Source organism: Microtus oregoni, unplaced genomic scaffold, assembly GCF_018167655.1.
Source record: "Microtus oregoni isolate MIOR12 unplaced genomic scaffold, Mior012 000009F_ref0000495, whole genome shotgun sequence".
Classification (NCBI taxonomy): Eukaryota; Metazoa; Chordata; class Mammalia; order Rodentia; family Cricetidae; genus Microtus; species Microtus oregoni.
The window spans coordinates 41,565,699-41,590,384 of record NW_024543068.1 but is presented as its reverse complement, the minus strand read 5'-3'; the positions used below and the strand labels follow the sequence as shown (position 1 = coordinate 41,590,384).

At 41.1% G+C, this 24,686-nt stretch overlaps 1 protein-coding gene and 1 long non-coding RNA gene across 2 annotated transcripts in view; one reads left to right on the top strand and one right to left on the bottom strand.

The window, feature by feature from the left end:
- The window catches only part of Scfd1 (sec1 family domain containing 1), a 62,493-nt gene that overhangs the window by 36,614 nt on the left and 1,193 nt on the right, over positions 1-24,686 (top strand). The window contains exons 15-24 of the mRNA XM_041658129.1: positions 815-911; positions 3,012-3,082; positions 4,713-4,792; positions 7,817-7,879; positions 9,125-9,200; positions 12,566-12,619; positions 16,201-16,253; positions 18,018-18,051; positions 18,590-18,655; positions 21,759-21,827. Of these exons, the coding sequence (XP_041514063.1) occupies positions 815-911; positions 3,012-3,082; positions 4,713-4,792; positions 7,817-7,879; positions 9,125-9,200; positions 12,566-12,619; positions 16,201-16,253; positions 18,018-18,051; positions 18,590-18,655; positions 21,759-21,827 (663 nt within the window). The remainder of the gene's footprint in view (positions 1-814; positions 912-3,011; positions 3,083-4,712; positions 4,793-7,816; positions 7,880-9,124; positions 9,201-12,565; positions 12,620-16,200; positions 16,254-18,017; positions 18,052-18,589; positions 18,656-21,758; positions 21,828-24,686) is intronic.
- Positions 13,503-24,686, bottom strand: part of LOC121452210 — a 125,659-nt gene continuing 114,475 nt past the window's right edge. The window contains exons 2-3 of the long non-coding RNA XR_005974827.1: positions 17,890-17,965; positions 13,503-13,571 (exon numbers count right to left, since the gene is read on the bottom strand). This is a non-coding gene — a long non-coding RNA (uncharacterized LOC121452210). The remainder of the gene's footprint in view (positions 13,572-17,889; positions 17,966-24,686) is intronic.

Sequence of the window (24,686 nt, the reverse complement as noted above, 5' to 3'; positions counted from 1 at the left end):
AACCTTTCTGACGGGAATTTTCTTCAATTATACTACTCTGTCCTGAGAAAAGTGAAGTAACGAAGAGAGGATTAATTTTATTCAACAAGCTGAAAAATATGGGGGAAAAATGAATACTTTTAGGAGCAGTGCAAAGTGATAATTGAGAGACGGGCCTTCCCGGGGATTACTTCTCTGTGTTGTCCTGTTACACAACACTGGATGTTTATGTGTGCATTGTGTGCCACAGACCACGTGTGGAGCTTAGAGAACTCGTGTCAGACACCAGCTCTCCTGTGGGAGTCACCAGGCTTGATGGTAAGCACCTTTAGCCAAGGAGCCATCTTGCCAGCCCCATTTTTAATTTAACTGTGTGAGTGCTTCAGGACTTTAAAACTATGGCCTTGTGTCCCACCGCCTTTACTGCTTCCAGATGCTCACACGTGCAATCCATTCCTTGATCTACCTCTCTTCAGATGGCTCTGTTCTGTTGTGCCCTGGGATGATCCGACTGAAAACAACTAATCATGAGTCTCCAAATCACTTCAGAACTCAGCTCAAAAACAATATAAACAAAAAGACATGACAATAAGGGATCTTGAGTGTTGAACGAACACTAGAAATAATATAAGTAGGCTACCTTTCTGCCCGGTTAGGTTGAATGTGTGGATCCCCATGCTACAAAAGTAAACTCACAGCCAAAAATAAGAAACTAAACTATGTTTAAATGAACATTTGCTTATATATTTGATCATAAGAAATAGAAATTTGTTAACAGAAGACTCTTACTATATTTTTATTACTATATTTTTACCTAATGTTTATTTTGAAACAGGCAAGAAAACTGGATGTATATTTTGAATATGAAGAAAAAATAATGAGCAAGACTACTCTGGATAAATCCCTCCTAGACGTCATATCTGACCCTGATGGTATGTGTCATAAATTTGAGCTAGGGATGAATCTAGCATTTCAGTCCAGACAAAATTCAGGTAGAATTACTGTATCAGTCAGTTCTAATTACAAGGTAATTAAATGAGCTATTTTTCTGCTGAAAATTTTCAACATAGCAGTTCTTAAAATGGAAAAATTATTTCTAATGTAGTTTTTCTTTGGTAGTATTTGTAAATACTTTGTACTTAAGTCTTTAATGTGATATAGACGGCTGTCAGTTTCTACTCTTTCCAGGAAGATTTGAATGAATGAAATTGAAAACAACATCTTCAGGGGTTGTTTTCTACTTCATTTTGGTTTGTCCCAGAGAATATCATGGGAAAAAAGTAACTAAAACTGAGTTCTACTTTAAATGTTCAGGAAATACGCTTTTACAAACAGTGTGGCATGCTTCACAACCGCACTGAGGAGACGGCTCGCAGGCTGGAGTGCTTGCCATCCCAGCCGACGGTCTGAGCAGCTCGGGGCTCAGCATAGCCTATCCTCCTGGTGCTGGAGGAAGAGACGGGGAATCCTGGGCCTTGCCAGTCAGGAGGGGCTGGGAGCAGCTGCACCCCCCATTAGATTCTGGCTAGCAAATAACATTTTCCACTGGGACCCAGCTCAGAAGGAGCTGACTTGCTGGATAGAGTAGGGGAGATAGAAAAAAGGAGTAGAACATTTGTTGTGCCAGGAAACAAATAACAACAACAAAAAGAAATGTGTCAAAAGGACCTAGACATCAGTCTAAGAGGCTGCAGATCATTACCATTTGATCATCAAAGTATAAAGATAATAATAACTCATGGGTTAGAGCTCACAGGATAAAAAGGAAACCGTGATTCCATATAGAAAAAAGAGGTGACATAATTGAAATTTTATAGGATGTTTACGTAGTTTTAGAGCACTGTGTTTATTAATGAGACTTTGTCACTGTGACACATGCCTGAAACAGTTTAAGAGGAGGGAAGGTTTCAGAGGTCTTGGTTCCTTTGCTCTGGACCTGAGGTGACACTGAGCATCATGGCTAGTCGCAGGTGGTAGAGCAGAACAGCTCACTCTATGGCCACCAAGCTAAAAGAGCAGTGTCTCTGGCACCATATCCCAGTGCCCTGCTTCCTCCAGTTAGACCACCTCCTGCTTCGCATCATTTCCCAGTGGTGCCGCATTTTGTGAGTCTGTTGGGTCAGTCGCTCTCAAAGGCCTATCAGCTGGCAACTGGTACCCTAGTACATGTGCTTGCTTGGGACATTTCACATTCAAACCATAGTACGTCCCTACAGATACTTGTTAATTATAAAGGAAGAAGTAGAAATTTTACAATAAAGAACCATAGTAAATACCTCATTAGGTAATCCTATTTAGCGCTGTCGGTAATGAAATATACCAGGATGGTATAAACCTAAGAACTTGACTAAATCTGCCGCTGAGCGCTCACATCCAGAAACTAAAGATAAATTGAAGAGTGTCTGGATTCTAAATCCCATGACTCTCTCTGCTTCATCGGCTGTCACAGTTAAATCTAGTTTTACTATTATCTTGTAAATATATTCCATTTCATATTCTAATATAAAAGTGTGGTTTTCATGAACCTTGTAGTAAAATAAGTCTCCTCGGAGAGCACAGGTTTAGGAAATAAGACTTTGGGCTCAGCTAGATGATTTCATTTAACCAGCGGATCTCATAACCACACACCTAGGGCAGCGATGCCTCTGACCCAGACAGCCCTACTTCCCAGGTATCCTGGGGTAACGTGCAAGCCTTCCTTGCCATCTGAAAAGATGATGTTTATAATTGCATGCTTACCCTGTCTGTATCCCTTCTTTGCTTTTGTAGTTTATGCCTGAGGATAATCTTAGCCTCTAGGCAGTTGGGAGATCAAGGAGGTGTTTCTGTGGTGACTCCGCTAACCCACCTTTCCCCTGTTCAGTCTCACATGCTTGAGTCTTAGTACTTCCTGCTTCATCTTAGTTGAATAAGAACCACATTTTGTTTTGTTGTATTTCTACATGCCTTGACTTTTAAAGTTCTTCTGAGTTTTAATTATAATGCACAATAATCACAATTATAAGTCTTTTTTCATTTCCCTTCTCGTGTAGCGGGAACTCCGGAAGACAAGATGAGGCTGTTTCTTATCTATTATATAAGCACGCAGCAAGCACCTTCTGAGGTATGTCCACTGACACCGCTGAGAGGGGGTGCTCATTCGCAGTTGCCAGCCAGTTTCAAAATAGAAACGAAGGATCATTTATTTTTTAAAAAAATTATTAAGGCAGATTCTGTTTACTGCAGAATTTTATATCAATATTTTTGTCACCACTTGGGAAGTACCTGACCACTTAGTGCTCAGAATTCTTCTGAAAAATAACTGTTTTAAACTAATTAGTCCAGTTTGCTGGGCTTTTCTGAAGGTTGGCTTCTTATGATTTTATACTATTTAGATTGATTTAAACTAGTGACTGTTAACATAGCATACCCTGTTCTAGATGTAGTTCTGTAAAGGAAAGTGGATTAGAGACCATGGATTCTTCCTTATGTTAACCAACTGTAGCTTTGCACAATGAACTGCAAGCATAAGAACCTCCAAGATACCATTGAGAGAATTCTTAGTACCAGTTTGTTGTTATTAAGTTACAAAGCTTCAAAATATTACTAGCATGTTAAATCAGTGTTTACGTAGGGCCCTTTTGCTTTGCTGCAGACTGTTCTAGAAACAGCTTGCTCATCAGTGAAGGTTTATCTGTTTTTTAGACTCTGATGTCCTATTTCTAATATTTTAAGGATATTTTTTTCCAAACCTAATATAGATTTAATCAGACTACCTGATTTTTAGTAAAGACTTTCATAAACTCTGGTGATCATTAAGAGGCTTATATCATGATTACCAATATCAGCTTAATTGTCCTGAAAATGCAAAGAAAGTAAGATCTCTGGCGAATGGTGAGCTTAAAAGTTTTCCCTTGGCGGGCCTGGGAGATGGCTTGGTCATAGTATGCTTGCTTATCATGCAGGCGTGAGGCCCTGAATCTGATCCTAGCATCCATGTTTTAAAAGAAGCCAGGTGTGCACCTGCAATCCCCGCACTGGGGATGGGAAAACAGGAGGATCCCTGGGGCCTGCTGGCCACCAGTCAAGCTGGCTCCATGCCTCGCAGTTCAGTGAGAGACCCTGTCTCAAAGAAGGCAAGGAGTGACTGAAGAAGCAACTGACTTCAGTCTCTGCGCCCCACACTCAGACACAAGAACACATGCAGTCCTCACTTCCTTTCTGTAGTGGAGTCACTATGGTGCTAGGCTCCGTTAACTTACACAAACTCAACTGGACGTGCTCATCAGGGGATAGAGAGACTGGGGAGGAAGAAACCATTTAAAATGAGAGGACAGCAGTTCTTCAGCCATGACTCTGAGTCCTACAGTGAAAATGAGAAGAGAAGCCTGAGGCCAGGCCCTCTCAGGCTGTGTCGCTCTCGATATTTCTGATTTGAAATATTTTTGGCCAAATTGAATCACTTCTTTAGAGCTTGTTCTGAAGAGAGGAAGTCCATTTTAACGGTAGAGAAAAAAAGTGATGAACTGCGGCATGATGGAATATCATACTTAACACTTATAGGGCTATCTTCTCTTCTGTGACTTGTGTTCCAGATACTCACTTGGGTAGTCATTCACAGTACAGCTCCACCTGGTGTGGGTGCCTGGCATCTAAACTCATGCCTTTTTATTACAATCTTGATTACTCAAGTAACAGCAAACACAGTTTTCTGTGGAAGTGTGGTGTTTATCAGAGTTCTTTTCTTGTTGCAGGCTGATTTGGAGCAGTATAAGAAGGCTTTAACAGATGCAGGATGCAACCTTAGCCCTTTACAGTATATCAAACAGTGGAAGTAAGTTGTAGCTCCTTTTCCTTTCCTGTTACTTAAGGTCATAATTCAAATATTGTTCCCAAGAAAGTAGGAATGCTGGTTATAAGGCTGAACAGTGTCATGGTGACTTCTTATGTCTAGTGCATAGCATTTCCTTCACTGGCCCGCCTTATGCACAGCTTACAGCCACATAAAATAGGGACACCTTTTATCCTGGGACAAGCTCTATACTTTTTTTACTGATTGATGTGATGAGAAAGTCAGAGACTGAAATCTTTTTGATCCAATGTCTCAAAACTACTAACTAGCAACCAGGACAATACCAAATTTAAAAAACATTTTACCAAGGAAATGGAAAAATTAATTGGTGCACTTATAATCTGCTAGTAGGAATATAAATTTTGATGATTTTCCAGAATGCTGTTAAAAGGTTTTGACCCCCTACCACTTTTAAGGATTTATCCAAAGAAGTTATTGGAACTATAAAATTTTAGCGGTGAAAAACAACCTAAGTGTCCATCAGTGAACTGGGTATATAATGACGGTACTTTAGGCTGGCATGGTTCACGTGGATTATGAAGCACTCCTGTAATCCCAGCATCTGGGAGGCCAAGGGGGGTGATTCATCACAAGGTCAGTAGCAACTTGGGGTATTTACATAGCAAGACCTGGACTGTCCAATCTTATAAGATAGAATCCAACTGGATAACTGAAAATCATGATAGAAGACTTAATGATTGGAACCATTTTGAGGATCCTGGAACCAAACCTCATGAATGCCAAAAGATGCTGTTTCCTAATTGGGAGCTTAATGGGAGGACCTGCACTGTCATTGAATTTACATGTGTTAAAGGAACAGTTAATTCTCAAATGAAAGAATGATGTTAACGATACTGAATGATTCAGACAGTCAAACTGAGTGATAAGACCTTAGCCAATGGCTGCCTTTGCTTAGCAGAGAAAACTTCTGGGTAGGTGCATCTGAGCCAAAATTGGGTTGACATTTGTACAGAGTGACCCACCTGTATGTGTTCACACACGCATACACTTGGTCGTGTAGCTGAAATGCATGCACCTGCCTGTAGCTCCACGTGCATCTCTTTCCTTTGCCTGCTTTTCCTTTCAAATCTCTACAACAAGCATTGCCTTTTCAGAAAATAGATTGATAGTCTCCATTGCGCATAGCAAAAGAAACACACCAGGTTCTTAACAGTGGTTTTTCTCTAGGGGGGGCTGTGGAGTGCCCTTTATTATCCATGCTTTCGGTGACATTTTGAACCTTTCTTCTATTTGACCATATTCTTGCAATAGAAAAAGCAAAAAAATAGATCAAAATAGTTGACTGTGGGGCAGTGTGTCATTGTTCCTTTTTTTGTTAAATGTGAAGTTTACTAAACAGTGTTCGGAGTTATTGTGGGAAAGACAGTTGTTTCATGCAGTTAAAATATGTTTAATCTCTAATTTGTAACATTTGTTTACTTTCCAGTTGTAAACAAATAAAATTTTAGGAAATTGAGAAAGATATAAAGAGGAAAAACTGAGTCAGCAAGATGGCTCAGCAGGTCCAGGCTCTGTAATGTGAACCTGGTGACGTGAGCTCAGTTCCGAAACCCTCTTAAAGGGAGGGAGGGAGGCCTGACTCCGCCAAGTTGTCTTGATTCCATGCGTTTACCATAGCGTACATGCACATGAAACAGTAATAAATATTTTTTAAAGAAAAGGAAAATTGTATTTATTCCAGAAATCATGGAACTACAGCCTGTAGTTCCAGCACTCAGGAGACTGAGGCAGATGTCAGGGACGTGGCCAGCCTGGGCTACATAATGTCACTGTCTGGAGAGTAGGTGATGTTTGTACAGCCGCACTTTTTGCTGAGTCGGCGTTGCAGTGTCGCGTCTAGAGGGCCCCTGAAGCTGGTGTTGTCAGAGTGCTCCACCCTCCTCCTGGTTAGGTTCTAGTAGAGAAAGCCCCCTGACATTTTCTATTTATAGCTTTGTTTATGGCCCCATTCGTGAACAAAACTGAAAGCTTTGCATTTACTTTGGATTTCTGTCTTGTTACTGCTAGACTTTGTCAGGACAGAAGGCGAACATTTTTAGCATTTTAGCTACTACCTTGTTAGTGATTCCTTCTTTTTTTCACTCTCAAAATATCCTTTGGGCTCTGCCCACCTTCTTATGCAGAGCATATGAAGTAGCTAAGAGCCATGAAAAAGATATGTTGATATAAAGTGTGTAGTGTGCTAATAGAATGTCATAGACCAGGATTGCAAAAGGATGCTGCCTCTCGTGTTACTCATCCGTGTTGCATTTTGTGCACATGTGTAATGGGAAGAACATACATCAGTATCTTGCAGCTGCTTTTCTCGCAGTGCCGAGAGTCTTCGGGGAACATCCGGTATTTGCAAATTGTGTAGAGAAATGTGAAAACAATATTTTTCAAGTACACCGAAGTGCTCTCTTTTCCTCCAATTTTTAGTTTCCCCAATCATACTTAAGAGAAATTCTAAACTTTTTAGAAAAACTTGAAAATATATAACCATGTGCAGTTACATGTAAAACTGCGTGGTTTGTAATGTAACCGGAGGGAGCATATCTCTATGTAGTGACTGATGGGGTGGGCTGTGAGCTGAGTCCCTAGAGGAAATGAGCACAGGTCTGCAGGGAGCGAGGGGTGTGTGCTGCCCAGCAGTGAGCTGAGCTTACCTGTTTGGGTCTCTTGGTAATGCTCACATGGGAAAAGGCTTCGCTTCTGGCTCCTGCTTGTTCCTGCAGTGCTGCTGCTGGGACCCTGGACCTGGTACCTGCTGTGGTGTTCTGCTGCTGAGCTGCACCCAGCCCGCACTGGCATGTTTTAGGGAATCTCACTGTTTGAATGATGGCTGTAATATAACTAGTTGAAAAATAATAATTTTTTAAAAAATATGCACATCTTAGAAGTTAGCCAGTAAATCTTTTAATGCCAAGATGCCAGTAAATCTTTTAATGCCAAGATGCCGAACGATAACTCTGTCTACTTGTAAGTATAAACCTCCTTGTTTCACAGGGCTTTTGCCAAGATGGCCTCAACTCCCGCCAGCTATGGTAGCACCACCACTAAACCAATGGGGTAAGTATGCTGGTGATGTTGGTCCTTCGTGCTCCAAACATTCATGTCTTAAAATCACAGATCTGCCACCTTCCAGAAAATTCCCTTCAGACTTGCTTGAGTAGTTTTCATTCTCTCTTTAAGATGGAAGGGGATGTCTTTCACATGGTATTGGTTTCATATGTTTCTGTCACACCTTTCGGTTTTAGAAACTGCAAGGCTCAAACTATTTTGTATTGCTATTGATAGCCATAGCATAGATTTTTAAAGCTAGTTGCTCAATACCTAACCAGGACAAATGCAGTCCTGCTGGCTGGGGAATGACTCCTCACCCTAGGGCAGCTCTCAACCCATGGGTCACAACCCCTTTGGGGGTCAATGACCCTTTCACAAGGGTCCCATATATATCCTGCATATCAAATCATAACTATCAAAATTACAGTTAGGAAGTAGCAACAAAATAATTTTGTGATTGGGGGTAACCACAACATGAGGAACTGTATTAAAGGGTTACAGCATTAGGAAGGTTGAGAACTACAGTCTTAGAGACCGCTGTAGTATTCGTGTGGTTTTCCAATTTGCTGAACAAGGCAATTGTGGCTACTCTTTTCTGTATCACACATACTTTAAATTTCTAATTTACTTTTGAATCTGGAATAAAGTATGAAGCCCAGAGGCAACGATTTATCTAGTTTTAATGGTTTCAGCTGCCCTCCCCTCTGGAGGTCACTATACAGGTTGTCCTGAACCCTGCCGCCCCACTCACGGAGGTACCTGCAGAAAGGATGTCCCTTCAGAGCCATGAATCCCATCCTGGTCACTTCTCTTATTTCTGTTAATGGAGGATTTCCAACCTGTTCCTCTTAGTTAACACAGGGGAGAAAGGGCAGGATAAGAGAAAGGAAAATAATTCCTATAATTTTAAAAAATAGATTTGCCAGCATCGTGTCTTTAAATCAAAAACAATCAGAAAGGTGGAAGATTCTCAAATTATAACTTACCAAAATCTATGAATGAGGATAAGCAATGAATGTTTATATTGTTTATATAAAGTTTTATATAGTTTTAATTATTATTTAACACCATTTTATTAAGTAAAACTGCAGCAGCGATATCCGTAGAAGCGGAATGCCCACAGTGTTGTTTACGGAAGTAAGGTACAGCACGGTGAGCAGCCCGGGGTCTGTACTCGGCCACCACTGTTGGAGGAGCAAACTGTACAGCGGCCGAAACTCAGTGTGTCTTCTTTGTCTTTCTCCCTACCAGACTCTTATCGCGAGTCATGAACACAGGGTCACAGTTTGTGATGGAAGGCGTGAAGAACCTGGTGCTGAAGCAGCAGGTGAGCACTTCTCGGAAGACGTTCCTGCCCAGGAATAGATGGCTTTAGGTGTCAGTTTTTGCTGGATTAGTATTCATCTCCGATTACTCCCACCCACACTGTAAATTCGTAGAATTAAGAATTTACTTACAAATCAAAGGGTATGGACATTTTAGTTACTCCTAATAAATATTGCCAAATTATTCTCCAGCAAAGTATCTGTCTAGAAATGCATGTTAAACTCATGGAAGCCCATTGTGATCCTGCACTGTCCTGATGCCCAAGTGTCTAGGGGCACTTGCGCTGTGGAGGTCTAGGATTCAGAAGTAAGAGGCATCAGAAGAGACTGCAGAGATAGAGGCTTGGAATATTGTAACTGTTCTGCTTACATCTATAAGGATTGTTCTGGCTTTTTAATTTTCTAATTTTCATTATGGAGGCATATGTGGAGTTGGCTCTCTCTTTCCACCTTTCCCGGGGTTCCAAGAATGGAACTGGAGTCACTAAGCACCTTTACCTGCTTGAGCCTTTTCATCGGCACTAAAAAGATTGTTTTGAATTGTTTTTATCCGAATAAACATTGTAAGCTATAAATAAATTAGACAAGAATTAAATTGACCAATATGTTAAAAAAAATTAATAGAATTATCAATGTTTCGTTTTGTTTACTAAGTCACTAATAAGAGCTTTTTGTATTTTGTTTTCTGGGCAGCATGAGTTTGTGCATTCTAAATATCAACCCTCACAATAGACAGTGGAATGTGGTGATAATATAAACACAAAGTAGCAGAATTTAGAAATCACCACTGACACACCTTTAAAAAATGAATTTATAAGCAGTGGAAATGCACCAGCTAAAGCTGGAAAGACAAAGCTGGTTGCAGTGTGTGATCTCTGTTCAGGATTATTATTTAAGTAAGAAAACTCAAAATTTTATGCAACTGAAAATTTGAACTCTGAATATTGTATAATAACCATTTCACCGTATAAATGGATATCATAACACTACACTGTACAGTTTAAATGCCGAGCATGCTTCAGTAAAGTGAGCAGGAGTGGGGATAAGATGTTGATAGGCTTTCTTTTAAACCCAGTGGCATTTGGGACAGAGTGAAATGTGGGTAGTCTGTCTAGCAGTGGCTTTATGGTAAGGGCTTGTCTCAACACTCTCTGGTGAAATTGGGTGTGTGGATGGGGATAGATGTGGACCCATATGATCCTGGCTTGTTAATTTTTGTTGCTATGAACACACAGTGATCGAGAAGGAAAGTCACATCAACATTTTATGGCTTCCTCATTCATGATATGAGATTGGAATTAGTCTGTAAATTTGCTTCTAGAACATTGATATTTATCCCTTAGCCTCTATGAATTTTCAGCATCTGCATATGTTCTGTCTCTACTCTTTGAACTCCACATAGGAATTGTCACCTTCCAGCACCCTAATTGGAACAGCAGCGACCCTGTCTCCAATCCTACTCCCATCATGGTCACCAGAGAATCTTCCCACACCCAGAAAGACAAAGTTAGAAATGGCTACCATGGAGCAGTCAACCATGTCAGAGAACTAATTCTAGGAGACTTGGAAAACCTTCCCTCCTGTGGCTATGCAATATTAATATCTGGGGTTTGGCTTTTATGAATATTTTCTTTTTTTTAAGTAATTACACCATTAGAGAGGTTAACATGGTTTTTTATCTAAATCTTTCCAGTAACTAAAATCATAAAACCAGTCTTAGGGAATAGATTTCCCACTGTATATATATTTTTTGATAAATTTCTGCTTCATGAATTATTTCTACTTCATTTAGAACCAGATTTTAGAAATAACCCAAAAGTTATAATTTGTTATGAATGGAACTCTGCCTTTCAAGTCTATGTCTTAACCTTCTGGCAATTAAAAAAAAAATTAGTTGCCAACTAACACAGTAGTGTTTTCTGCCAGACAGGCTAGCCCAGGCCTTTAATCCTAGCACTGGTAGGCAGAAGCAAGTGGATCTCTGTATTTCCCAGGCCACCCAGGAAATTTCCATATGTAGCAAGTCCCAGGCCAGCCAGGGCTACATAATGAAACCCTGCCTCAAAAACAAAAGAAAAAAATAAAGTGATTTCCATTTTATTTCTAAACAGCAATGTCTGAGAATAAAGAGAAATATGCTCAGAACATTTTTCATTTAATTAATTTCATCTGTGCTTTGTTCAGTGAAGTTTACAAACTATGACAGCTGCTCTGTGCACAGAAGAAGACTGGTGTGTTCTACTTGCTGTGTGTGGTCCAAGTGGCTACAATCCAGCTATCCAGTTTTGCCAAGAACTCACAAGAGTTCTTCCTGCCTCTGTCTCCTAAGTGCTGAAATTAAAGGTGTGCACCACCCAGCCAGTCAGTTTTTCCTTCAGTAAAAGTTTGTCCCAGCTCAGCTTCAGCTGACATTTAATACAGCCTGGAGTCTCAGTTGAGAACTGTCCAGGTCAGACTGGTCTGTGACCTCGTCTGTGAGAAGCCATCTTGATCATGTGGGAGGGTCAGGCTCACTGTGGGTTACGGAACCATCCATCTTGGGCTGTATGATAGCCAGGGGTGAACGTATCAGCAAGCCAGCAAGCAGCCTTCTCCGTGGGTTCTGCTTTCCTCTTGAATTAGTGACCTGGAAGTGTAGGCCACATAAACCCTCTTTTCTGGTTTGCTTTTGGCCAGAATGTTTATCCCTGCAACAGAGAGAAAACCAGAGCAGAGTTCTGTGTGAAGAGACTCGGTGTGTAATAAATTTCCCCTTTGGTTACTGAGACAGGGATCACCCCGGTACCCCAGGCTGGCCACTATCATGGGAGTCCTCCTTTCTTTCTTAGCCTACAGTGTGGAGGGAGAAGGGTACTGGCAGCCTTCAGCTTTAGAAAATGCTTACGTTTTCCTGCCCTGGAGCCTATGTATCTTACTTATTATTATGTATGTGTTTGAGTAGTGGCATGTTCAGGCCACAGCATGTATGGCAGTCAGGAGGCTAAAGGGCTCTTATACAGAATTGTATTTTTCAGTGAGAACTTTGGATATTTAGATTGTTTACACCTGTGACATCTTAATTATGTACATAAACTTAGGATGTGTTTAATGGAAAGGTAAGCATGTTTAACTATGGAGTGATTGGGATTGGAGAGATGGCTCAGCAGTTAAGAGCACTGACTGCTTTTCCGGAGGGCCCGGCGTTCAATTCCCAGCACCCACATGGAATCTCACAGCTGTCTGTACCTCCTGTTTCATGAGATCTAACACCCTCAGACAAATAGCCATGTGGGCAAAACACCAGTATACATAAAACAAGTTATTCCAAAAAACTAGAGTGATCAAGTTGTTATTCCAGCATCTAACAAAACACTCATGTTTTCCACAGAATCTACCCGTTACGCGAATTTTAGACAATCTCATGGAGATGAAGTCAAACCCTGTAAGTAACAATTAATTATGTAAATTCTTGGATGTGTCAAACTGACTGAAAGGTGATAAATCCAGATTGACTCGGTTGTGCTCCTAATTACTACTGAGCATGTGCGAGAAAGAATCCACATTCCCAATGGCATCTTTCAGCCATTGTCACAGATACACAGAATTGGGTTTTCTTGGCTACTACAATCATTCTGACTAGGTCTCCTCTGAATTAAATATATACTAACTCGTACATGTTTTAATGTTAATACATCCTAAAGAACACATTTCTATGAGTGAAAAAGAACCAGTGACCATCAGGTGGTATAATGTTGATGTGGGTATAATGTTTATTAGCCTCTGTACCATTGGCTAATAAAGAAGCTGCTTTGGCCTATGGCAGGGCAGAATAGAGGTAGGCAGGAAAACTAAACTGAATGCAGGGAGAAAGAAGGCGGAGTCAGGCAGATGCCAGAGCCTTACCAGTAGGTCACAGCCTCGTGGTGATATAAGGATTAATAGAAATGGGTTAAGATGTAAGAGCTAGCTAGAAATATGCCTGAGTTATGGGCCAAACAGTGTTGTAATTAGTATAGTTTCTGTGTGATTATTCGGATCTGAGCAGTCAGAAAATGAACAAGCAGTCTCTGTTTACATGATGTAAGGAGAAGCAGTGCAGTTTAAGGAAATCCTATTAGGTGAGAAATGTATAGTAAAACTTCTGAGTATTTCAGATGGCTCTAAATTCCTCTGGGCCCAACAAGTAAATCAAAAACAATTGTTGGCAGAATAAACAACAGATAGTTAGCATTTGCTTGACAAATATTTTTCCAGACTATCAGCTGGGCACTCACGGAGGTGACTCAGAACACTAGCACCGAGGTGGTTTTCCAGGAATCAGCGCAGAGCGGCATCGTCAGAGCTTACTTTAGTCAGGCTGCTGTAGACGTGGCGGTGAGGGGAGGACTTCAGACCTGAAGAAATGAGAACAGAATATTGAGACCAGTGTGACTCTTTTAGTAATTGTTAAAATATGGTTATGGAAACTAGCAAAAACAATTTTTAAATTCACTCATGTGGAAACTGAAACACCATAAAATGTGCAGCTGCTGTTATGAAAATTATGGGAAAATTATACACAATAAACTTAAAAAGATTCTTGTGTTTAAGAATCTATAAATGTGGTACACAGCCTTAATCCCAGCACTCAGGAGTCAGAGGCAGGCAGATCGCTGTGAGTTTGAGGCCAGCCTGGTATAGAGTGAGTTCCCGACAATCTCCAAAGCTACAGAGAAACTATGTCTCAAAAAACCAAAAATAAAAAAAAAAGAAAAAAGAAACCAAATCTGTATAGATGGTAGTGATATACAGTGCAATTGCAACTGACTTTGACTCCTAGACTAAGCGGCCCTCAAAAAGAGGCCTGAGTTTATGACCATTTGTCTTAGAAAACACCTCATTACGCTCAGTGTCCCATCTGAAAGGTGGCCCAAGCATAATAAAGGTCAGAATACAAATGAATGCAAAACTCCAGGAGACAAGTGCATTAGGTGATTTGTTATTGTTCCCCATCCTGATGTTCTGTGCAGACCACTAACTATGATAGCAGATACATGTATGTGTGGGGATGTGCCAGAAACCACTCAGCGAATTCATACCTTAGAAGTCATTTAATCCTCAGTTAAACCACTAAGAAAGGTGCTGTTTTTATTATACTTGTGTTATAGACGAGGAAAATGAAAGATGAGGTCAGTTAACTTGCTAGGGGTTATACCACTGATCGATAGCAGTTTGGGGGTTTTCTGAGGCCAGAGTTCTACCATTATACTGTTAGTAGGAACCGTGTGTCCTTCACAGAACTAGAGAGGTCATTACAGGTCATCTAACAACAGAAGAAAGGGAGCAGGAGACAGGTGGCCGCTTCATGCAGTAGACTTGAGATCCAGCCCTGCTCCTCATCCTGGTCCTAGTCACAACCGTTCCTTCCACGTGCTTTACAATAAACACATGGATGGCTAAATTTGATGAGTCTTACACAGATGTTTCTCTGAGCTGTACAAGTTCACTTATCAGTACTGTTGAGTTTATAATCACAGGCGGATCTTGTAATTAGAAGAGATACTTTTTCTGTTTTGAAAGCATTTCATCATCCATCTGCTATGTAAGGTAGCTGTCTGCACTCCCGTTCCTCTCTCGTTCGTACAGTAAGGTAGAGCTGGCAGGTGATAGTGAATGACTGGAGCAGCCATCTCACCTTAGCTGCTTTCAAATCCTGGAGCACGGACTGGCCTGTAGCTCAGCTGGTAGACTGCTTGCCTAGCATGTGCAGGCTCTGGGCCGATCTCCAGGACCATGTGAACCTAGCATAGCGACAGGTGCCTGTACTCAGTACTTGTGAACCTAGCATGGTGACAAGTTCCTGAATTCAGTACTTGGAAGGTAGGAGCAGGGGAATTTGGAGTTTGAGGTCATCCATGGCTACTCAGTTGGAGGCTAGTCTAGGCTATATAAGACGCCCTCCCATTCTGATTACATTTGTGTGTGCACACACATACATTACACATGTAGTAAGAGGACAACTTGTGGGACCTGGGGATCAAGTGCAGGTCATCAAGCTTAGCAGCAAGTGTGACTTGCTGGTCACTTACACTTGGTAAGTGTTCTCCTGTGTTGATCTGAGTATTGACCACCAGGTCAGAAAGTCCAGCTAGGAGGGGTTCCCCCAGTGACATGTGAGGAGTCCGACCACACGTAGGGTGCTGTGTTGATCTAGTTTCAGGACTGACTGAGTAGTGGCAGCCTGTGTGTGTTTGTCCTTCACCAGGTATCGGGGTGGGGCTGAATTGTTCAGTTTAAAGACAGATCAGGAAGTAATTATACCATGAAGTAACGGACTGTACTTCACAATTCCTTTACTATCAAGAAGCTTCCAATTTAGCATAAAATTCAACAACTTCTAGAGTCGGGAAAACTTGAACAGCTAGAAGAGTGTGGGTGACTTGGTCTGGGCAGGCCTCACCTGGACTAACCTGAGGACATGAATGTTAGCATGAAACGTTTAGTTCATGTATTTATCTGTAGAAATCCTAATGCATTAGGTGGGGAAATGTTGGCCACATATACACTTGATATCCAGTATTATCTAAATTTTTTATTCTAAATTCTAAAGTTGATCTGGTTCCAACATTTGCACATAAAGGACTGAGCCTCTTATATGCATCTGTATACTCAGTAAAGCTCTGGACACAGAATGACGAAGTCTGAAACAAAGACCCTGGGCATTAAAACTGCACGTGCAGGTGGTTCACATCCTAGAGTTCCTACCTTTATTACTAAATATGTGACCACAGAAAAGTCACATGGCCTCCTGTCATTCCAACTTGCCCATCTAAAACTGGGCTAAAAATAGGAACTGCCATAGACTGAAGATTAGTGCGTAGTTTCATGTAAAGCACTGAAAATACAGCTTCTTAACACATAGAGACAGTCATTACAATCTGTGAAATTGGAAGGTGTGTTACAATCAAATTCTGTGCTGTACCATGACCTTCTAAACAGAAATCTCATAGTCATGGCAATGTATTTTATTTTTGTTTTTAATAGGAAACTGATGATTATAGATATTTTGATCCCAAAATGCTGCGGAGCAATGACAGGTAAGAATCTTTTCTCTTGGGTGGTATTTGTTGTCTGTTCCCTCTGAAAATGGAATAACGTTGTAAAGACAGTCTGCTTTCTACTAACATTCTGACTGTGAGAGACCAGTTAAAAACAGTGTATTTTAATCTCCTTCAGAGCTAATCACAGGCAATTATGATTAGTGTCTTGCTGTTTTCCCTTAGTGTATATACAGAGAAATAAAGTTAGCTGTTTACTATTTGTGAAATGGTGTTATCATAAACAAAATGGGGAATTTAGAGAAAGTATTTTTAAATGAATATGATTACTGGACTAAATGAAAAGAAAATAACTGTTGGAAACTGATGTTTAAGGTGGTGGTTTGTTGTGTGAAATCAATGCAGCTTCTGTAAAAGCACTTTATGGCAATGAAACAACTCACGGTATAGTGTCTGCATTTTATGGAAGACATGATATGGTAATTGGCTGTGCTTATGTTACTTTTCAAGGGCTAATTCATGGTAGTTAAGAAAAATAACCTAAAAGACAGCTGACAGAGAAGGAAATAACTGAATATCCCTAGCAGTAAAACTTTGGGAGCAAATTCCTTGCCTGTGCCTGCCATTGAGACCTTCAGCACTTTGTATTTGTCCTTCTCCCAAGCATTCACGTCTTTGTGGGTTGTCGGGACCGATGATCTAGCTGCTAGATTATTAGGTAATTTCAAGTGTTCTCTTTTCTGAACTTAGCAGAAGTGCTGTTACATAAGAACTTCCAATAATAGCTATCACTGGCAAGAGAGAAATTTGACAGCAAATTATAGAACAGGGTATGGGGACTGAGCGCCAGTGGGACAGGGTTTCCCTTTAGGAGTGATGAGAATGTTAGATTGGATACACTAAAACCCACGATCTTTTCTTCACAGCGGATGTGTAACTGTCTGGACTAGTAACTCTTCCTGGCAGTTGGCTAAGCAGGAGCCATAGAAACTGAGGACTGTTCAATCCTAAGTGAATCATATATACGATAGTCAGAAGGAATATTAGCATTGCTAAAGCACACAGGCTCAGAGCTTTCTTTTTGCGGCCTTCTCCTAAGCTATCCTATCCGAAACCATGGTTATTAGTAGCTCGTGGTCCTGAGCTATTTAAGTGTACCTCCTGTCTACCTCAGCGGAGATATTGAGAATTTTGATCAGGTGGCCATCTAGCCATTTCTGTGGTGTATGGACTGTTTAGGCTGTAGACGTGAGGAAAGATGGCAGAGGTGTGCTTAGCTAAACAGTTAAACTCTCCTTATCACTCTGTCCATGCTTGTTTAATTCTCACGTGTAGCGCTGACATGTGAAGGCCTGGAAAGATGTGTTTAGTAAAGAGTTGGTGGATGCCAGTGAAGTGTTTTCACAATGTATGACCTGTGATAACTAAGAGGCTAGAGCAGTGTGTCTCCTCCCGTCTTCCCTCCCATCCTGAGGAAGATGCCACGGGCTGTTTAGCTCATGACCTGCTTTATTGCTTCGCCTGGTCCCAGCTTACTTTCCTTGGCATAGATGCTGTTGGTCAGCCTTCTAGAATTCATGTCAAAGTTGCTAGTAGGTCATCCCATTCCCTTTTAGACATTGAGATGTCTACCTTCTAGCTCCTTCCTCTACAAAGCTGAAGAACCCCTGCTTACCAAGAAGGTGGACCTGGATACCTTCTTAATGCTGCTCACACGTGCACATGAACATGTTTTCCTATACCCGTCTTTCCTGTAATAGAAGCCAACAATGAAATTTTCAGTGCAGTTTCTCTTTATTGCAGCTCAGTTCCTAGGAACAAAAATCCATTCCAAGAGGTAAGTTTTGCACAACCTTCTCTGCTCTTAGATAATTAACAGTAGTCCTGAGGCAGAACGAGTTTGTCATGAGCATAGTTTGTGATCAGTGCTTAGCCATTCAGGTCAATCCAACTCTGCACATCCAGGATCCTGCCGTCAAGTCCTCAGCAACTCTGTTGCTCTGGTTTTCTAAGAGTGACAGAATAGCGGGAAAGGAATCTTTTGTATTGCAGTGAGAATTTTACATGCGGAATTTCAGCATTGTGAAGATGTGAATACAGACACTTCTTGTTTTGAGTGCCATGCTGAAGTTGTACCGTGGGCTTTCCAGTCCTGCCTACAGCAAATAGTAAAGATTCAGAGCTAGCCTTCATCAAAAGCAATCTGCCCTCGGTTTCTGTTGCTTGACTGGATGATGCAGTTAGACTTGGAAACAGCCCTGGACTTGTGCAGCCTTATCTCAGTGTTAGGACAGGTCCCAGACTAAAGGCCTGCTGCTTGAGAATTAAAATGCTTTAACTGTTTCTTCACCTGTTTCTTCCACTTGCATTTTTAGGCCATTGTCTTTGTGGTAGGAGGAGGCAACTATATTGAATATCAGAATCTTGTTGACTACATAAAGGTACAGTTGGGTCATCTCATTCCATCACTTGCTGTCAGCCTCATTGTACAGCACCTATCCTCACCTCCGCATAACTACTTTCTAAGAGGTGTCTTTTAAAGTTCTGTGTGTGAGCAAGACCAATGGCACAAGCCGGGAGTCCCAGCTACTTGGGAGGCCAAGACAAGAGGATCACTTGAGCCCAAGAGGTCGGGACTAGTCAAGGCCACATGGCACAATCTCATCTCATAAAATTAAAACGCCACGTATAGAGAAAATTGCTGATTTGTTTGTTTTCCTGTTACATTCATTTTTCTACTAAAATTATACTGGACTAGAAAATAATATCATATTGGGTATTAAGTATTTGGGTGCTCCCTTGATATACTTTAACTATTTAGAGACCTCAAGCTCCTATTCTGAGTGTTGTCTCCCTTGAGATAATTTATAGAATTCATTTACCTGACTAACACATGCTTTACACTTCAATCATATTAATATCAATCAGCAACATACTTCTAAAAAGCATTTCAGGTAGCAAATTAGAAATAATGAAATCCTACCTACAAGTCACAAATGAGAAAAAACTAAAAGTACATGAAGCAGGAAGCCTAATTTGAATACCAAAAAATCTATAAGCTGGAGAATTAGCTATTGTTATATAATAAAATGACATTTTATAATTATTCAGTTTTTGTTGAGTATGATTGGTCATTCTTTACCTAAGGCATTGATAGAAACTATGGTATAATGGGACCACATACCTCCCAGGAAGTCTCACTTGATTGCTTCAATTATGCACACGAATGTATTTTTAAGAATCAGTATCAGGGGCCCCCAGTCTTGCACACAAAAGAGCTTTATTTTACATGCACACATATGTGCAGGCTTAAGAATAGGTTTGTACTGGAACGTTTGGTAAGCTAAATTTCTTTAAAATTACACCTGATTTATTAGCTAATACAAGTGATTAGTGTTTTGCCACTTACTGTCTTTCTGTTACATAGCTGTTAGAAAGGAGCTACAAACATGGTGCGCAGAGCTGGGGAGAAGGACAGAGCAGAGCAGGCCTCTCAGCTGGTCTGCTGCGGCCCTGTGTCCAGACCTGGAAGAGGGGACCTAGTTCTGTGCTAGGATCCAAAGTAGACGAGGGCAGCCTACACTGATGTGCCAGCGTTGTGTGCTAGGAACTGGAAACGTTAGTGGTTTGTGACTGTTCAGTACTCATGGAGCCTGATTTTGTTTACATGGTCAGAAAGAAGTAAATGGCTTCTACATGAGTAAGACCAGGGTTCTTCTAACTTAAGCATGTGTAGAATATTTTTTGGTGAATGAAGTGTGTCCTGTACTCCTGGGATGGTACTTTGGCATATTGTCTGCCCTTGCAGGAGTATTCTGTATGGCATCAAGAGTCCCAGTCATGTGACCTTTTGTACTTTGCGTACCATCCCTCCTCCCTTTTAAATGTAACTAAGCCACTGCTCTTGTTTATTTGTTCCCGGAGATGGGCCAACTAGGACTGGGTTTGTTTTCAATTTTTATTTATTTTATGTGTATGGGTGTTTTGCCTGCATGTATGTGTGTGTGTACCACACTTGTACAGTGCCTGCAGAGGCCGGAACGAAGCAACAGAGCCCCTGGGACTAAAGTGACAGACAGTTGTGGGCTGCCAAATGGTACTGGGAACCAAACCCAGGTCCTCTGCAAGAGCAGCAAGTGCTTGCTCTTAACCACTGGTCCATTCTCAAGGCCCAAGTACTGGACTTTTAGTTTGTTGATTGGTTGGTTGGTTTTTGTTAATTTTTTTTTTTAATGGGATCTCACCCTGTCCCTCAAGCTGAACTAGGACTTGAGGCAGTCTTCCTGGCCCAGCCTCTCAAGTGCTCTGGTTACAGCCCTGTCCTCCATATCCTGCTTTTGAGTCATCTTTTGAGCCAACATCTACTCAGTTTATAAACTGTGTCACAGAAAAATTACTTTCTCTTGTGTTAAAAAACCACCATCTTTTTTTTTCCAGAGACATTTTTTTTATTGAGAAAAGGAGAAAAAAAAAAAACAAGTTTCCACCTCCTCCCAGCCTCCCATTTCCCTCCCCCCTCCTCCCACCCTTCTCCCCCTCCCCCCACCCTTCTCCCCCTCCCCCCACTCCTCTCCCCCTCCCTCTCCAGTCCACAGAGCAGTCCAGGTTCCCTGCCCTGTGGTAAGTCCTAGGTCCTCCCCCCTCCGTCCATATCTAGGAAGGTGAACATCCAAACTGGCTAGGCTCCCACAAAGCCAGCACATTAAGTAGGATCAAACCCCCGTGCCATTGTCCTTGGTGTCTCATCAGCCCTCATTGTTCGCCATGTTCAGAGAGTCCAGTTTTATCCCATGCTTTTTCAGTCACAGTATTGAGCTCTACATTTTTCTCCCATCTTGTTTCTTGATGGATTACCAAATTAGTTTGATATAAATTTTGCATACTGTAAAAAGGAATCTTAACTCAGCTTGATGATAATGTACCTAAAAAGTATGGCATAAAGAACTGACCCTCATCAGATGTGGTTGTGAGGCCTATCACCCGGCTCTCAGCAGGCTAAGGCAGAGGGGCAGAGAGGTCAGGGCCAGCTTGAGCTAAATAACAAGATCCTGTCTCAAAGGAAAAGGTAAATAAATGAAATAGTTGCCTGAATTTTGTATTTGCATTCTAATATTCTATCTACTTCAGAAATAAAATTCAGGTAGAATGGGATGCATTAACAAATGCGGTATTACACAACAGGACTGAAGATACAAGCCCACGTCATCTTACTTTCAACATAAAAATTCTCTTATTTTCTTCAGGTAGCACAGATCATACCTTGAAACAGTATTTATCTATGATTATATAGAGAGTTGTTGGTCCTCTGAAAGATAACAATACCAGCATGCCATAATTTACTACTGTGAAGGAAGAAAAAAAGCATCTTTGTGTGGTGACCTCATTTCTGTTTAGGCAGTTTAGGATACGGACACACATACTTTAAATATACCACTACCACCTGACAAACAACTTTTAAGAGTAGCCCCCTCCTCAGAATGCCCAGCAGGCTTACACTAAGTCTTTTTCACAGTTACATCTGAGTTCTGTGTCTGCTTTTTACAGGCAAAGCAAGGCAAGCATATTTTATATGGCTGCAGTGAGCTTTTCAATGCGACCCAGTTCATAAAGCAGGTAAAGTGTGCCTCTGTAGTTTGCTCTCAGAGCCAGCACAAGTTGCTGTTGGCTCTCTCTCCTTTGAAAACTATATCACTTCAACTGAATTTAAATCAGCTTAAACAAAACCTCCTCTAGCTCTAAATTTCACCATGGATATAGAGACAGCTCTGGTAAGTAACATTTTTAAAGGGTTAATAATCCCAACTCTTTTGAAAAGGTAATTATTTAAAATTAAAATATCCAAGTAGGCCAGGTTGAATTCAGCATTTCTAATATTCTGTCCATATGTCTGCTGCCGGGCATATCATAGTTGGGTCTCAGAACTCTTCCAGCAGGATGTGCTCAGCTGATATAATTGTGTCCACTTGGAAAGTTAACGGCACCTGTAGCTGTGTCCATTTTCCTATCGTTCTTCAAGTATTGTTCCCACTAATGTTCTCAGCAATTATATTGATCTTAGATTTTTTTTTTTATATTGGTATGCACATGGCCTGATCAAAAATGTCTAAATGTCAGCATCTGGGGTACAGGTAAAGGAGATACAGCTTCTCACCATCGCTCTCAGCCTCTTGGAGTTCCCTATGATTCTAGGGACAAACTCAGGCCAAACTAGGATCCACAGCTTTGATGATGAGGAACTTGAGGACTAACGAGTTTGTGAGGCAAGACTGGGATTCCGCGGCAGATGTTTTACAGCAGGGAAGCATGGGTAGACAAAGAGAGGTGTTCAGAGCAGAGTAGTGCACCCTGGGAATGTGGGTGTGGCCTAGCAGAGTGAGTCTCGGGAAGTAACAAAATATTGATTCTGAGAATTCCATGCATGTATGTATGCACTTTGATCATATCCAACAGCGTCCTTGCGCTTGTCATTTTCACATTTTCACCTTAGTGGAAATTTTTCAAACATGCAGAAAGTTGAGGAGAATTTGCAGTTTAGGTAACCAAGGAAACTCAGTGTGGTTTTCTTTTCAGTGACTCAGCTGTTGCCATGCTACTTCTCTCGTTTCATTGGTCTTTAGAATGTTTGCTTTAATTGCCTTATTGTGTTCTATTCCTAGCCTTCCTGAACTGTAAATATAAGTTCAGTTCTAATTTAAGCTCAGTATTTAAACTGTAAGGTTTAAGTGCCTGGCCTGTGTCAGCTTCATTCAACACATTTGCCTGCTCTGTGCTTTTATTAGTTTGAAATATTTTGTAATTTATGTTGTGATTTATTCTGTAGCCCAAAGTTTGTGGTTCTGTGGTTTATCAGTTCCCTTACCGTCACAGAACATTCCCCCGTCTTAAATAGGGTGTAGTTCCTTTTGTGGTCCAGCCTGTGGTCTGGTCAGGGTAGCGCTGCTCAGATTCTGTGTTTTTTCCCCTTCAGTGGGGGTGTCCTCTATTGTGTGATGAGAGGCGTTCAGGTTGCTAACCAGGAGCCTGATGTGGTGGCTCATTCCTCTGCACCAGCCCCTCAGAGCAGGAGGAGGCAACTTCTAGATGACTTTGAGCTGTGTAGTATGATCTTGTCTCAAAAAAAGAAAAGCTAATTAGAATTATTGAATTCTCTTTCTCCTCTTAGCTCTATCTATTTCTGCATTGGTTTTATTGTTTATTGAGACAGGGTCTTATGTAGCCCAGGCTAGCCTTGAACTCACTTTTCCTGTCCCCTCTGCTTTTGGTACTTGTTTACGACTCTGGTCCCAGAATTACAACAGTACTAGAAAATTCCTGTTGCCTAGTGATGCTGGTGTAAGCAGAGCTACTGTTCGCTAGTCCCAGGGAAGCGTAGCACACAGTTTGTATGATAGTTGATAATGGTAGCCAGTGCTCCAGTGCAGCTCAAGCAGAGAGTGTTTCAGAAGTCTTCAGCTAGCTCCTGAGCCTTCAATGCTGGCCCCTGGAGTCCTTCCGCGCTCCATTCATGGTGAACGCCCAATAAAATGGACCACATTTAATCTTGTTTGTGTGGATGCAGGCATACAGCTGTAATTTAATGGAAAGGTTACGTGGGTGTTTGTGTCCCTGTGAGGCCAGAGGCCAGCATCAGTGTCTTCTTCATTAACTCTCTACCTTGTGCTTTTGAGACGAGTTCTCTGACTTAACCCAGCAGTCACTGGTGCACTAGATGCAGCTAGCGCTGAGATTATTGGTGCGCCACCAACTCATCTTTTCCAGTATGCTGAGAGTCTGAGCTCGGGCCCTCATGTCTGCACAGCAATCTCACCAACCACACTTTTTATGTGTAATACTCTGTTTTTACTGTACTTAGGCATACCATAAAATAATAACTTACTAAATTTTATTTATAGTCTTGGAACAACGTAGCTGTGTGGCAGGCTTATCCCATGTAGGTTTCTCTTAAGAGTATACTCTGGGGTTTTCCTGATGATGAAATCACCTAATGTTGCGTTTCACGATGTGTCTCGTCATTGAGAAACAGAATCCTTAGCAGTTTATGGGCCAATATATAAAGCATGTACTCAGAGTAAACCATTTGTTTTCTCTCTCCCAATTTTAATAAATTCTTCTTCTTCTTCTGTTCTCTTTAAATAAGGTAGTTAGCAATCCAGAATTTTTGTTTGGGTTCTTTCTTCTTCTCCTTTAGTTTTTCTCTGCAGGCATATATATAATTTTTGTGAGCCTATTTTCTTTTACTTCACCAATGGTAATTATTGATGCTTTTATTAACATTGTAAATTGTGACTCGTTAGAACATGTTGAATTTTCATGGTTTTTTTATTACTTTGCTTTCTGAGATTCATAGATTTGTGGGTTGATGAATGAATGCCGTTTCTCTAGAGAGTGCTGACTTAGGGATTCATTAAGCAGTTATTTGGTTATACTCACTTTACATCTTTCCTCCCTTTGTCCCTCCATGTATCTCAACCC